General features: G+C 40.9%; 1 protein-coding gene across 1 annotated transcript in view; it reads right to left on the reverse strand.

The window, feature by feature from the left end:
* Nucleotides 1-2,657: 2,657 nt before the first annotated feature.
* Nucleotides 2,658-15,219, reverse strand: part of papolg (poly(A) polymerase gamma) — a 31,774-nt gene continuing 19,212 nt past the window's right edge. Inside the window, exons 11-24 of the mRNA XM_061744986.1 lie at nucleotides 14,750-14,870; nucleotides 13,430-13,514; nucleotides 10,920-10,973; nucleotides 10,046-10,165; nucleotides 9,836-9,945; nucleotides 9,631-9,752; nucleotides 8,774-8,928; nucleotides 8,474-8,679; nucleotides 7,907-8,085; nucleotides 7,744-7,827; nucleotides 7,618-7,671; nucleotides 6,033-6,136; nucleotides 5,838-5,938; nucleotides 2,658-4,755 (exon numbers count right to left, since the gene is read on the reverse strand). Of these exons, the coding sequence (XP_061600970.1) occupies nucleotides 4,580-4,755; nucleotides 5,838-5,938; nucleotides 6,033-6,136; nucleotides 7,618-7,671; nucleotides 7,744-7,827; nucleotides 7,907-8,085; nucleotides 8,474-8,679; nucleotides 8,774-8,928; nucleotides 9,631-9,752; nucleotides 9,836-9,945; nucleotides 10,046-10,165; nucleotides 10,920-10,973; nucleotides 13,430-13,514; nucleotides 14,750-14,870 (1,671 nt within the window). The 3' untranslated portion in view covers nucleotides 2,658-4,579. The remainder of the gene's footprint in view (nucleotides 4,756-5,837; nucleotides 5,939-6,032; nucleotides 6,137-7,617; nucleotides 7,672-7,743; nucleotides 7,828-7,906; nucleotides 8,086-8,473; nucleotides 8,680-8,773; nucleotides 8,929-9,630; nucleotides 9,753-9,835; nucleotides 9,946-10,045; nucleotides 10,166-10,919; nucleotides 10,974-13,429; nucleotides 13,515-14,749; nucleotides 14,871-15,219) is intronic.

The following is a 15,219-nucleotide window of genomic DNA, read 5'->3' on the forward strand; positions in this document are numbered from 1 at the left end:
ATGACACTCTGTCTTGACAGATTGATGCCACAGTCATTGACTGTATCGATGATGAGCCAGACATAATCATTACAACTCAAGGGCAAGACAACATCCTCCCACCATAGTTCCCACAGTTTTCATTTTCTAAACTTTTCCATAATATTTGACCCCATTTCCATGACTTTAATAGTAGTTTAAAATAAGCAGACATTCAATATACTGTATTCTGGGTTTCATTCAATATATTCAAGGTTCATTCAATATATTCAGAGTTTAATTCAATGTATTCAAATATTAATTTCCTGAACGGCATGCAATAATATACACACATACATGTATATACATATACATATATATTTACATACATATATGTATGTATGTATATATACACATATGTTTATTATTCGACAATTACCTGCAAAATCACGTGTCACAGTGACTCCAAACCTAAGCCTGAATAGTAGCACTAACATAACACACCTATCAATGTTATATTTGATTTCAGATCAGTTTTGTCATTAAAAAAAAAATGTCTTCATGGCTCTTTCAATTTGCACTTGAAAAGTCGGAATTTCGGAGTTTAAGTTGAGAATTTCAGCTGGAACCCATTTCCTTATCTTAAGTAAAATAATAAAACCATTAAAATAAATGAGATTAAACAAAAATAAGAGCTACTATAAAAATCTGCAAAACATCTGCAGCATCTTGCTGCAGACATGAAAGGACTTGAACCTCCTCAGGAAGTAAAGCATATATATTTATATATACATACACAGAGCCAGCAGAGATAATTTTAGACATTTTGCGGTGCAGTATCAGACCAGCAGAGATCATTGTAGATGCTTCCTGTCTTACCTGAATGCATTAAGTGACTGGAGCATTATTTGATAGGATGTTACTTGACTATCAAATTATACTACCCCTGAAATATTGATTTAAAGTTGATAATATGGGATGTTGAGTATTTGATCCTTCAAAATAAACTACCCATGACATGAATTACATTACATTTTGTGAACATTATACGATAAAGAGGAAAAAAAAACAATTCTATGGCTTTATTTGATATTTATTCAGTCATTGGCCTTTATTTAACCAGGCAGGTCATTAAGAACACATTCTTATTTACAATAATGGCCTGGCAAACGACAAGGACCACTTGGGGGGGAAAAGGATGAAGCTTAGGGAGTAAAAACACAGTAAAACTGTAGCTCTGCAAAAGGTAGAAAACCATTAAGTACGGTAGCATTTTTTGATAGGGTAGCAGAAATCGACAGAACACTGGTCCAGTCAAGGCCAGTCCAGTTTATAGTCTAGTGAGACACCCAGGTACTTGTAAGAGTGTTGCTTTATATCATTTTGATATATGTGAGAGAAAAAAAGAGAATAAAACCAACCCATGTACAGTTGTCATTAACACCAAATCCAGCAGAAAACTTCAGTGAACCACTTTAGTCATGTTGCTTTAGGACCGAGGCCCCGCAGTGGCCAGCTGAGGAACTGCAGCTTGTCTTAGTCCTGCACCTTAAACCCCCTTAAAAGTGCACTTGAACTTGAGAAAAATACTTTGGAGTTTTTATTTTATTCACATAGTACTGTTCGCTTTAGTACGGAAAAGTATTGGGTCCAGGCAGGAGAAAAATTAAAATAATATTTTAGAGGAGGAAGACTTTTTTTTCATTATACACTTCGAGAACAAATGCGAAATATCGAAATTAATGTTGAAGTACAATTTCGAGAAAGAAGTCGAAATGTTGAGAAAAAACTCGAAATGTTGAGATTAATGTTGAAGTACAATTTCGAGAAAAAAGTCGAAATGTTGAGAAAAAACTCGAAATGTTGAGATTAATGTTGAAAAAAGTCAAAAGTTTGTGAATAAAATGTTGAAAATTTGAGAAAAAAAGCGAAATTTCGACTTTATTTTTGAAATTGTATTTCAACATTAATCTCGACATTTTAACTTTTTTCCCCTCGACATTGACCTTTTTCTCGAAGTGCATAATAAAAAAAATCTTCCCATCAAATATTTTTTTCTCCTGCATGGCCCTGATACTCTTCCGTACTTTAGTGATATACAGCACAAACACACAGTTATAAAGTGTTTCTGTGCTGTTTTATACACTAAATATGGCTTGCAGCACCGTTAGTTATGCTAAATAAATTAACACACACATATTTTCCATTTAATTTCTTGCCAAAGTATAAAAGCAGAGATTTTGCTGTTATATTTAACACTCTTCAGTGGCACGGACAATGTTTGTAACGTGTCTCTACTAGAAATAAAACCGTCAGCGTAGCTGGTAGTAAGATATTACTGGCGCTGATCAATCGGACTTTAACAGTTAGTTACTGTATTTCAATTGGATAAAACTCGTATCCCAATTTCTAACCAACCATTCCTGGAGAATTAATCAAATTAATTGTTGAATATAGTTATAAAAAGGGTGAATTATAAACTTACATGGGACTACAAGCTGAGAAAACGAGGCGTAGAAATGATAAATCGGAGCTCACTTGCAGAAAAAAGTAAAAATTAAGTGGAAATGTACATAAAGTGGCGACAGCCCCAAGACTAACGAACTGTTATCTCACCTTTGACCTTTTTAATAGAGGTAAGATGTTTTTCAGGAAACCCTCTCCCAAAGTTAATGAGAAATAAAAAGTCAGATGCAGGCTAGTTTTTATAGGGGTTTAATGGGTGTATGGATTCATTTAAAGGAAGTGATAAACACATACAAAAATACCCTTTCAATACATTTTAGAAACAAACATCTAAATGACCTGTTTAGTTAAATGTTTCTGAAGAGCAAAACAAGTTGTCTGAAAGAGTGGTGTAGATTCGTTCAAAAAGACCTACCTGCTATGAATGCTATTTAAAAAAAAAAGAAAAAAGAAAAAAAAAAAGGATCACATGGTACAAATATGCAAATATAAATAAAGTGATAAGAAAACCCCCGATAATGAAGAAATATGCTTTTCTGAAAAAACTTGCCCTCTTTGCATTTTGGGGAGAAAACAGAAGCTGGAAAAACGACGTCCCGACTCTGGACCGGCGGCGGCGCCTCGGCAACAGAACTTTACACATCGCTGTTCACGCACTTTAGCTGCGCTGCAAACAAACGCAGAGACGCCGCGCGGCCAGACGGGAGGCCGGGGTCGCCGCGGCGACGCAGAGGTCATCGCCCACCCGCCGACCCAGGAGACGCCTTTAAAACCTCCACAGGAGGCGCAGAGGGCTAAAACCCAAAACAACAAAAAGGGGGATCCTCTCTCTCTGACACATAAACACGACCCCGACAGCGGATTCATGCACACGCACAAACAACCAAACAACCAATCACAGCTCAAAACGGCTTCCAAACCCTCCGCTTTTCCCACAAAACCCCAAAAAACGTTCACAGGAAGTTCACAGGTTGCCGTCGGCAGCAGAGCGATCGGGGGGGGGTCCAACAGTATCCTGAATTATCCGGGTTTTGTTCAGTTGCCGTGGCGACCTGGCGGCTAACGTCAGGTATCTGGATCAGCCAATCACAGGACGGCTCAGCGCTCACTTCTATCCGTCATCTCACTTGCCGAACCGCGGAGCACGAGCCGACCGCGACGGCCGTCTGGAGGCTCCGCCGCGCGTTTTAGTCGCGCGGTTAAACACTAAACCTTTCAAGAACTAAGCAACTTTAAAATAACAAAAAAAAAAAAAGAAGAAAAAGAAAAACACACTCCATGAGAGCGCACAAGTGTTCCTGTTGTGAGGAGGAGGAGGCGGCGCTGGGACGCCCCGGGTCTCCGGGTCACCTGGGGTCACCCCCGCACCGCTAGCCCGATACTAACCTGGCGGCGTCTTTGGGCGGCAGAAACAGGTCCGGAGAGTTGCGGTCGTGTCGTCCTTCACATCCCAGCAAACCCTCAAATGTTCTCCACCTGGTTCCAAGCCCTCAAGGCGTCTAGAAAAATATCCCCGGGCTGGAGACTTTGATGTTTCTTTGATGAGCAGTAGAAAAAAAAAAAAAAAAAGAAAAGAAAAACCAACAAAAGAAGAAAGAAAGAAAACAAAAACAAACAAAACATTTTTTTGTCTTTTTTTTTTTTCCATTTTTAGATAAAACTACAACAGGATGATCAAAAGACTTAACAGTGATTTTTTTTCTTTTTTTTTTTTCCTTTTTTAAGACAAAAAGTTATGTACATGAACATTGACTGTACAGGTTTCTGTTGGGGGTAGAAAGGTACTGGCTCGCTCCGGAGGTGCAGCTAGCATCCACCACGGCTCTTGTTTGGTGTCTGGACTAAACGGGAGGAGAGGAGAAGCTCCGTGTGCTGCGTACATCTCAAACAGACGGGGAAGAGGAGTAAAAAAGAAAGAAAAAAGAAAAGAAAGAGAGAGAGAGAGAGTGCTGCTTCAGTTCCGGGCCTTTCCCCCGCGGCGCCGGCGTCGTTGCCGGCGGCGACCGAGCCCCGGTGAGTCTGTAAATCTCTGAGGTGACTAGTCCGAGGGGTCAGACGGAGCGGACTGAGCGCGCTCCCCGCCCCCCCCCTGCCCCTGTCGGCTGGACCAGGAAACCCCACGTGTGCGTGGGTGTGAAGCGTCCGCCCGGCGTCTTCAGGCTATGTGGATCCGGGCCTTCTCCGTCTCCTTCAGCCGCTTGCTCTGCTCGTCCAGTGGGGGCGAGTGGGCCCGTTTAGGGGGGGCCCCGTTCAGCGGGTCGGGGACGCGGCTCACCAGGGTGGGGATGGAGCTGCCCACGGCGGGGGCCGCGTGCTTGGACGACACGTGCTCTGGAGGTGGGAGGGAGGGGGGGTTAGTCCTCACATTTACATCGTTTACAAAACATTTGACATTTGTGCTTTGTTTTTATCTGAGGCCCCGTTTACACGTAGCAAAAACGGTGGTGTTTTCATGCGTTTTAGTCGTTCGTTTACACAAAAACGAAGCTCAAAGTCACCAAAAACCATCATTTCTGAAAACACCGGCCAAAGTGGAGATTTGCAAAACCTTCGTCTTCACATTTGCTTGTAAACAGAGGGAAACGGACATTTAGGCTTCAGAACGTCACATTATGCTACAGAAACGTCACCAGCGTCATGTGTGCGACCTGTGTTTACAATTTGTTTGGCCACCATCAATATTTTCTTGTATTTTACCTGTTTTATATTCCAACGTCACACTTAAAAGTAACTCCACTTCTCTTTCACTCCAAACGAAAGACTATCGTTCCATCTTGGAAGTAACTGGAAGTTACCCGTGTCATTTGTTGATGTTTTTGTCCAGGATTCTGATTGGCTAGCATGACTTCATCTTCTCGTTACACTGCCCCCTGTAGGTTCGGCTGCTCCTTAACAGCACCTTAAAAGCGTATTTATGCAGGTTCGTGGAAATGATGGTATTTTCCAAAACGTAGAGGGGGAAATATCCGTTTTTGTAAATACGGCTTTGTGTAAACGTGCCCTAAAATCGAGCTGCTCAGGATTTAACTGGAGTTTCTGAGAAATCAGAGTAAATAATCGAGGCGGGTTCGACTCCGTGATGCTGCACGGTTAGTTGGATCAATTGACTCTTCGTCAGGCCCCGCCCCTGTTAACAGGTCGGACAAAATTAACTTTTATGTGTAAATGTATGTGATGTATGTATGACTGATTTTTCTCATTTTGAATATAAGACATAAAGAGTTGCCGATTCATTTGGTTCTTGTCCGACAGAAACGGTCAGTTTTGTTCCATATTGGTTGTCGTCTTATATTTTAGTGTAGTTGTGTTGTTAAAAGGTTGTCAAATGTTTATCTTTACAGCATTTAAACCTGCATTTCCTTAGAAATAAGTAAATAAACCAATACAATAAGCGCAAAGGAGGAGAATCTCACTTGAGCCGATGACGGGGATGGACATGCCCTTCTCCTCGCTGGCGGCGGGAGCCTCGATGGTGAGGGTGCCGTCGAACACCGGAGGCTTGGGAGGCGTGATACTGCAAACGTTTGATCAAGCAGAAAACAACAACATCAGGAATGTGATGGTCAGGCTGCAGCAGTTTAACATCAACCCGGAGGAGATGGACGTACTTGTGGCGGTTGAGGGCCAGCTTGATGGAGTTCTTGACGACGCGGCAGGTGGTGCTGGCCGGCAGCGGCGACGAGGCGTCGGGCAGCTCCATGCTGGGCAGTCTCTGAGGTCGGAGAGAAACACCCGTCAGATCATGGAGTAATATCACTGAGGAAGTCCATCAGCCAATAGAAAACCACCGTCAATCCTGACCAGTAAAATCACCACATCTTTCTGCTCGCTTTATCCACAGATTCCCCTACAGAAGGCTTCAATTGTTTTTGCCCTTTTTTCTTAGATTTCTAAAGTTCTCATTAAAAATCAGTGAAATAACAAATGCATCTTATTAAAACGAGCATGGAGCCAAGATTATTGGCTTCCTGTTGAACAGATGCTGCTATAGTTTCTTGCGCCCCCTACAGCTCAGCGTCACACTTGTAGTGATCCAGGCCTGGTTCACCACATAGTAGGGTTGTAACGATACACTAATCTCACAATACGATAAACTATATTGAGGTCACGATAACGATACGATATTATAGCAGTATTTTTTTAACAACCTTGAATGAGGAACATATGACTGGAAAAAATTGTCTTTTATTTGAAAGACACAAAATACAAAACAATACTGTACATTTGCCCTATTGTTACAGTTTGTAATGCTTTATAACTGTTTAAGTTTTAAAGAGAAAGCCAGGCCAACCATTTTCTCTCATGTATGATTTTACTTTTTTCTTTTCCAGAAATTTAACAACTAAAATTAAATAAATAAATAAAAGTAAATAAATACATACAATTTTACATCATAAAAAAGATTGATTCATGCTCACCTTATACGTGTAAATGGAGATTTATTTTTGTTAAGAAGGTTATTTTGGTAATTCAGGGTTCATTATTTTATAAATATATTCTTTATATTCTGATGTAAATCAGGGACTATAATGACACTAGTCAGTTTATCTGTAGTGATTAGTCTGTTTTAGATTGGGCGGAGTGATACAGCACTCGGTGCTGTGTTGATGTTCTAAAATCCTACGCTGTTGAGGGACATTAAAGTACACTGGAACTCACGCAGAAGTTGTCCCCGTGATTATCCTACTCACGACCCGAAAAAGGTTTAATTTAATAAGGTAAGGCTTAACTCTACACCAGCCTTACATAAGTAAAGGTTCAGAGCTCAAAACAGGACTAGTTTCTTCTGAGCGGAGTAAGATTTTGGTCCGCAGGTCGAGGCGCGGTCGTCACGCGTGGTCGGATCGGTTAATATAATACATCCATGGGTCGGATGCGCGTTTCTAGTCAACACAATGGATTAATATTAATAACCCAATATCGCGATACAGTTTGTCACCTCCACGACACGTATCGTGACGTTTTTGTATTGCGAAATTTCGTGGCACGATATATCGTGACACCCCTACCACATAGTGAGCTACTGACACACTCTCCCAAACCAAGGAGAGTGAAATAAACCTTCAAAGAAGGCTTTTTTTTTTTTTTTAATGCCTTGGACGGTTTCATACTTGGACATTCTGGACAGCTTTTTGTCGGCTCTGACCTAAATGCGTTACAAACGCTCTGAACGGACGGAGGACGAAGGGCTACCTGTGTTCTTGAGGTATCGATGGTTGGAATGGGCTTGGCCTTTGATCCAGGGGGCTGCAGGTGAGAGAGGGAAGAGTTAGAGAGCTGCTTTACCCCGTCGGTCAGAACCGGCAGAACGACACCTACAGTGCTGGGCGCCTCGCCGTGGGGGTTGGAGTCGGAGGATGGCGGGTACGGCTCCTTGAACGTCGAGTTCTCATCTGCTGCTCCCTGTAACACCAAGCACGGGTCTTTATCAACTGGACACCTGACCTGAACCCAGAACCTGCCTGGCCGGGCCGGTTCTTACCTCCGGGTCTCCGGTTTTCGGGGCCCCGTCCTCCTGCGAGGGCGAGGGCGGCCTCTTGGCCGAGCCTCCGTTGACGGGCTCGTCCAGGCCGTTGGGCTCGTCCTTGGGGCTGCTGGCGGCGCTGGGCTTCTCGTCGCCACCGGCTGGTGGAGAAGCAGGATTCGTTGTTCCGGGAGACTCTGCAAAAACATTTCACATTAGATTCAATTGTATACGTTTATACATGTACCGTATTTTCATAAATAAGGCGCACTGGGTTTTAAGATGCAAGCGAAACAAAACAGTCTGGTAACTTTATTCAACTCGTTCACAATATCGTTAAGTTGTAACAGTACAGAAAGACCGGAATTAATTTAAAGCGGAATTATTCTATTCAGATTTAAAATCGGAATAAACCAGCCACTTAATTTGGAATTAAGTTTAATTCGGAAGGGCCATTTTCATTCGGAATTAGGCGTTTACATGTTAATTTTTACTCATTTTAAATCGGATTGAATTTTAATTCTGAACTAAAGAGGAATTAAACTTCCCATGTAAACGCACTGATGGTATCTGATTTAAACCTACTTGAGCCGAGGGCTGGGATGGAGCCGCTCTGGTCTCTGGCTGCGTCTGGATCCGCATCAGGATCTGCGTCTGGATCCGCGACGGCGGCGCTGGGAGCGTCTTCGCTGGGAGCTTCGTCTCCGGGAGCCTCTTCGTTAGGAACCTCGCCGGGGGCCGCGCTGGCAGCCGGGGACTCATCCACAAAGAGCTGCTGGGCCGAGCCCACGCTGAAAGGCAGAAGAAGAAGAGAAAACACTCACTCAATCATTTGAACCCAGCAGTTGGAGAAGTTGAAACCAGAGATGTTAGCGGATGTCCCACCCGTCATCGTTGTCGGCGGGTTTGAGGGGTTTGCCGGTCGGGGAGCTGAAGGGAGTTCCTGAGTCCGTGTCTCTGGAACTGTCCAGGTGGCTGCTGTCCAGAGAGATGCGCTTCGAGCTGCCGCCGTTCGAGCTGCGGTTCACCTCCGCTATGCTCTGCAGAGAGGGAATAAACAGAGGAATAAACGGAGGACGCATTCACACAGTGTTTACAGGTCTGACCGAGGTCAATTTAAGACTTTTTAATACCATTTACAAACTAAATTTAACACTAAGAAATCCAGTGCTGAGGTCGAGGTTGCCAGATCTGACAGGTTCCAGCCCAAACGCGATGTAAAACCCACCGAATTAATGAAAAACCAGCCATAATCATACATTCTCCATGTTGAAAATGTATATTACGGTATTAAATGCATAATACATTTCAAATCATAAGCAAATGAAAACACAAAAAAGTTCAGGCTCCAAACAAAGACTACAATTAAATTGAGTAGATTAAAGCAAATCATAGATCAGTGAGTTTATTGTGTAAGTTTTCTACTTTTCTCTGCCATAATGGAAATGTTTTGGTGAATAATTTCTCCTAAATATTTAGTAAAAACCCAATTGGGCTGAAACTGGCCAAACCTGGCAACACAGATTTAGAAGCTCTGCAGGAGATTCTCCTCAAAACGATGAAATAAACTTTTTAATGATGGCTGGATACATTCCCTCTAAAATTAAGACCCTTGGATTGAGATTTAAGACATTCAAAGGCCTTATTTTAGGAAAATGGAATTTAAGACTTTTCAAGGACTCTGATTCAGACAAGACTGAAAAAAAAACAAAAACAAACGGGAGGAAAGGAAGAGGTCTTACCCGTTTCTTCCTCTGCACCAGCTCGGGAGGGAGGTACTGGTGGAGCTGCTTCTTCTTCACATGCGTTGCTTCGATCTTCATCCCGTCCTTCAGCATGTTGATGTTGTTAGCTTGTCTGTAGACTGTGGAGAGGTGAGCGGTTTGTGAAGTTATACTAACGTTAGTTTAGCCGTCCCTCTGCGCTGCAACGTTCCCAGAGACCTACCCGTATCCGTGAACGACTGGATGTCGTATGTCAGGTCGATGTTCACGCTCTCGGCGTTCTCCACCTTCTTGAAGATGATCCCGATGAACCACATGGAGACAAAGTCGTTCCTGTCGCAGAGAAAGAGAGAGGCGAGAAGTGCGATTAAAGCGCGGTTAGCTTTGGTTCTGGCGGGTTTCCGTGTGCCGGTGCTGATTGATTGATACTCACTCGCTGCGGTTCTCCTTGGAGCCCGGGAAGGACTGCGGGTTGACGTGGGCCAGCGTGATGTACTCGTTCCTCTCCAGGTTCCCCACCAGAACGCGGATCTTTGACTCCACCAGGCCGATCCTGAGGAAGGTCACACAAGGTCAGGTTTCTACAGGAACAGCTGGATTTTTAAATTATATTTTCAACACATTGGCCACGGTTATGATGTTTTTTAATTCGGAATTAATTATTCTGAATTAAATAATTCTGAATTAAGAATTTTCCTTCGAGTTTACGTGGAAATAGTAATTCTGAATTGAGGTTTACATGGAAAACACGTTTGATCGGCTTTATCCAATTCCTCTACAGGTCTGGGGGTTTGGAAGGTTCTGATTGGATAGGAGGGCGGACCGGAAGTTACGTCTACCGGAAGAAAAACAAACAAAAATCTGTTCTTTTAATTATTTCCAGGTCCTCCAAGCTATTTATTAAATAAATGGTCTCTGCTCTTGACCACCGTTTACTGCGTGCTGCCATCTTGAAACTTTGTTTGGAAAACCAGCCCAGCGCGGAATATAAGCGCCATGGAGACAGACGGGCGAAGGAACGAGCAGCGCAGAAAGACCGGAATTGATTTAAAGCAGAATGAGTGAATACATGATTGCGGAATTATTCTATTCGGATTTAAAAATCGGAATAAACCAGCCACTTACTTCGGAATTAAGTTTAATTCGGAATGGCCATTTTCATTCGGAATTAGGTGTTTACATGGTCATTTTTACTCAGTTTAAAATCAGATTTAATTTTAATTCTGAATTAAACTTCCCATGTAAACGCATTGAATGACAGCAGAAGGAGGCTTTATAATAATAATTATTCTATCTTTGACACTCACCATTCTAGATGGTTCTCCTCTGTGGATGCACTCGCCGTCAGGACGATGTAATGCCTGCAGGAATAAAGGGATGAGTGGACAGTAAGATACCAGTAAAACCTGACAACTTTAAGCCTGCAGACCATTTTAGACCTTTGAAAGGTGGAAAGACAAATGAGTGACAGCTACTGGGATTGTTTTTCTGTCACAGATCTAGCTTTTCTTTTTCTAGCAGGAAGAAGTTGGTTGCTGCCACTTTCCTCCCTGTACTTGACTATGTCGACCTCCTACATACGTCTCTGGAAACATGGAGCCTTCAGGTTTGTCCCTGGTTGTAAAGCCGTCACTCACCACTGCACCTCATGCACTCCACTTGAGGGGCTGTCTCACACATGGGCACATTTTTATCTATCAAGCTATCTCGGGTCTGCTCCCACTATTTATGTAATTATTTCTCCAAATCACAAAGCAATTACTGCTTGGATCCAACCAGTTTTATTTATTAAACGTGCCCAGAGTTGAATCTGAATGTGGTAAGCAGTGTTTTAAGTACCTGCTGCTGGAACTGCGTTGCAGAAAACTCAACCTTTTACCTGTAAAAACCAGCGTGAGAGAAATTGAAGCAGCTTCATTCGCACTTCTTCTTGTTTTAATGTGAATCCGGAGTCCTGTTGATTTAATTCTGTAATTATTTTATCTGTGTTTCTGTGTGATTCCTGTGTGTTTTGTAATTGTCTTGGCCGGGCTTCCCTTGGAAAAGAGGTGGTTGTGTCTAAACGGGACCGACTGGTTAAATAAAGGCAATAATAATAATAATAATAATTATAATAATAATAATAATAATAATAATAATAATAATAATAATGTGCACAGTTGTAGAAGGACAACATCTCAAATCCTTTGAAAGACTTCAGAGGGAGTTTGACCTGGAAAATGGAGACCTTTTCAGATATTTCCAGGTAAGAAATGTTTGAGGTAAATGTATATATTGGTTCTATAAATATTGTTGTCGACTGATAACTTTTGCTGATGGTGTACCAAAGAATCTTTTTTTTTTTAATTAATTTAATTTATTTATTTTTTCTGGAGGGGGGTATTTAGTATTTTAAGGTGACTTTTCAGAATGTTCGAGGGACGAAAGTGAAAATCCCTTTTTTGTTATCCCCTTACAAATGCATCTTCTTTTTGATTTCTTCTTGATGCATTTATTTATTTGGTATTAGTTTTGGATTGACTGTAGATCAGATTTTGGTTGATGATTTGTTTTATTTATTCATTGATTGATTTATTTTATATTTTCTCCTCCACCTCTTTTCTTTTCAAAATGAAAAATAAAGTTTAACAAAAATAAATAATGGCAAAGCATTTTCATATAATCAGTGTCATTAATGAAACTGAGCAAATCCATGAATTTTCTCACAAATGCAAGTGACTGAAAGCAGCTGCAGTGTTTAGGGCTGGGGATCGACTCAAATGTCAAGAATCGATTCGATTCAGATTCTTAAGATTCAGAATCGATTATCACCATTCAATACTGATTTGGGTTAGTGTTATTAAAACTGTTTTTTGAGCTGTTGCATGAATTATATGACTGTGTAGTTCTGCAACATATTAATACTAGTATTATATTGAGATTCAACAGCAAGTATTGGCAGCTAATGAAGCTGTAAGGACCAATCACCTCCCAGAATGCTGATAGAACTGCTTTCAGAAACATCGTGGGTCAGAATTACCAAACAGATCCAGGGCAGCAAACAGAGACGGAAGAAAACGGTTTTATTTTTTACTACATTCCATTTTAATCTTTTCCATTTTCAGTCCATTTCGGTTTTTAATTGTCGAGAATTTGGTTTTTAGCATTTTATTCAAATGTAACCCCAAGACAGCATATAAAGTAATGAAATATAGACAATTTATGCAATTATAACTGAAAACTTTAATGTTTTCATACCTTTAAATATATTTAAAAGGCAAAAACATGACACTAGTTATTCTCGTGTCCAACAAAACATTTCTTTTTTGGGCAAAAAAAATACCAAAAGTTGTAATGTAATGATGAAAATAAATAAATAAATAAAAAAAAAAATAAAAATAAAAAATCGATCTCTAGACATACCAATCGATTTTTAGGAATTAATATGAGAATTGATTTAGAATCGGAAAATCGATTTTTTTCCAACACAGGCCTAGCAGTCTTGCAGCAGCACCAACAAAAATCCAGTTGGCTCGATTGGTTCGAAACGTGTGGGAAGAACTGGGGAGGCACTAGTGAAGACAGACCTGCCAAACCGACATCTTTACACAATAAGCTCATCATTAGTCTGCTTCATCTCCAAGCAGCAGGTCAAGATACGAGCAAAAACCTTAAATTCTGCTTTTGCAAAAAAAAAAAAAAAAAAAAAAAAAGGACTCCCTGGAAGAAGAGATCCTGTGTCTCAATGGGACATTTCCTGGATGAATAAGGGCTAAATAAAAGAAAATAATCAAAAACAGGTTACGTTTACTCTGGATCTGAGAAACAAAACACTCACTTGTACTTCTGGAAGAAGTTTGGCGGCTCGAAGAGCTTGGACCACTCAGCTTTGCCCTGCAGGATCTCGTCCGTGACGCTGAGACCTGGAGGTGACGACAGAGAGACGGCGCCTCGTTACACATTTCAACCTCCAACGTCACATCTGCCTTTTAAAAACATCAAGCGCTTCATAGATTTTATTTCACCCCCTCAAAACTGCATAGAATGGGTTTAATAGGAAATAACTTGTGTTGGAAATGTCAGAATGATATAGGGACATTTGTACACGTGATCTGGGGATGTAAACTAGTGTAACCATTTTGGGAGAAAGTACTGTAACATGCGAGTAAATGGCTGGGTGTGGCGGTACCTGTATCACAAAGACTGTGTTTGTTAGGGGATCAAACAGAAATTCCAAATATGATCGGATAGTTTTAAAATGGGGTGGGACGATACGTGTAACTCACAATTCAATACTGTGGCGATATGTGGCCCACAATAATATCACGATATCTATGATATTCGATATATTGTAAGAAATTTCATCAACGATATATCACGATATATGTGACTGAAAAAATACCCATAAAAAGAAAAATGTCTGTAGTTATGCATTTATTCAATGCCAAAACTTCATACAATGTACAAAGAAAGTGCATTTGTATAATGCCTCACTGCCTGCTAGGCATGTAAATGTAAACACAGCTGGACAAACTGAAGTGCATGAACAATAGTGCGGTGACAACCGCGTAAATCCATTATGTGTGTTGTAATAAAATATCGATATTTGCCGTCAATTCAACTTTTATTGAATTATTTATTTATTTATCGCGACAGATTATTTATTGCAACAGAGTGCAACAATATATTGCAATATCGATTTTTTTCCCCACCACTATTTTAAAAGTGGGGATGGTCACAGCTGCCCGAACGATTCTCAGAGTATGGAAAAGTACAGTTGCCCCAAATGTTAAGAAATGAATGGAAATGATGTCAGAAGTTGCATCTTAGGAAGGCAGGCTGGCTAGAGTGAACAATGAAGAGGAAGATTCTAGGAGCGTGGGACTGTATTTTTTTGTAGGTAGAGCAGATGTGGAAATTTGTAGACATGGTGCTGGATCTACATTCTGATTGTTTCAAAAAGAAAATGTAGATTTACAGGAGGCCTTTGTATACATGGTTGTATGATGAGTAGACAATCTGTTGATGTTGTTATAAATGTTGTGTTTTGAGTTTGAAGTTCTTATATGCATGAATACATAAAAAAACTTTAATGACAAAAAAACCCCAAAAAACATCGAGCGCAATAAGAAATGGGGTTTTCCACGAGTGTGTTTACCGTTCTTGAACTCCTCGCTCATGATGGTGCGCGTGGACGTGGAGACGTTGTAGGTGGAGTTCTGCTGCGGGTAGGCGGGGGTGATGATGGGCATCAGGTGGTACCGGTCCGACGGGTTCACCTGCACAAGGGTTTCACTTTAGATTATCTTTTTTTTTTATTATTATTGACAGATATATACAGAAAAGGTACAAAAATTTCCGGATAAAATGCAGTTACAAAAAAGGACAGTAAATTATATATCAAAATAAAATAGAAGGATCGAGGTTTACGGAGGGGAAAAAAAAAAAAAAAAAATCAAGAAATATTATATTTTTCACATAGGCTTCTCGTTTTAACCGCTTTGGGGTTTATGCTCTGTTTAAGATTGTCTGAATATGATATTAATATAGCTTTGAGAACAATTATATTTGGACGTTGGCTAGCAAATTTAGTACAGTGAATATGATATTTAGCAATAATTAAGAGAA

This window comes from Cololabis saira, chromosome 17 (genome assembly GCF_033807715.1).
Source record: "Cololabis saira isolate AMF1-May2022 chromosome 17, fColSai1.1, whole genome shotgun sequence".
NCBI lineage: Eukaryota > Metazoa > Chordata > Actinopteri > Beloniformes > Belonidae > Cololabis > Cololabis saira.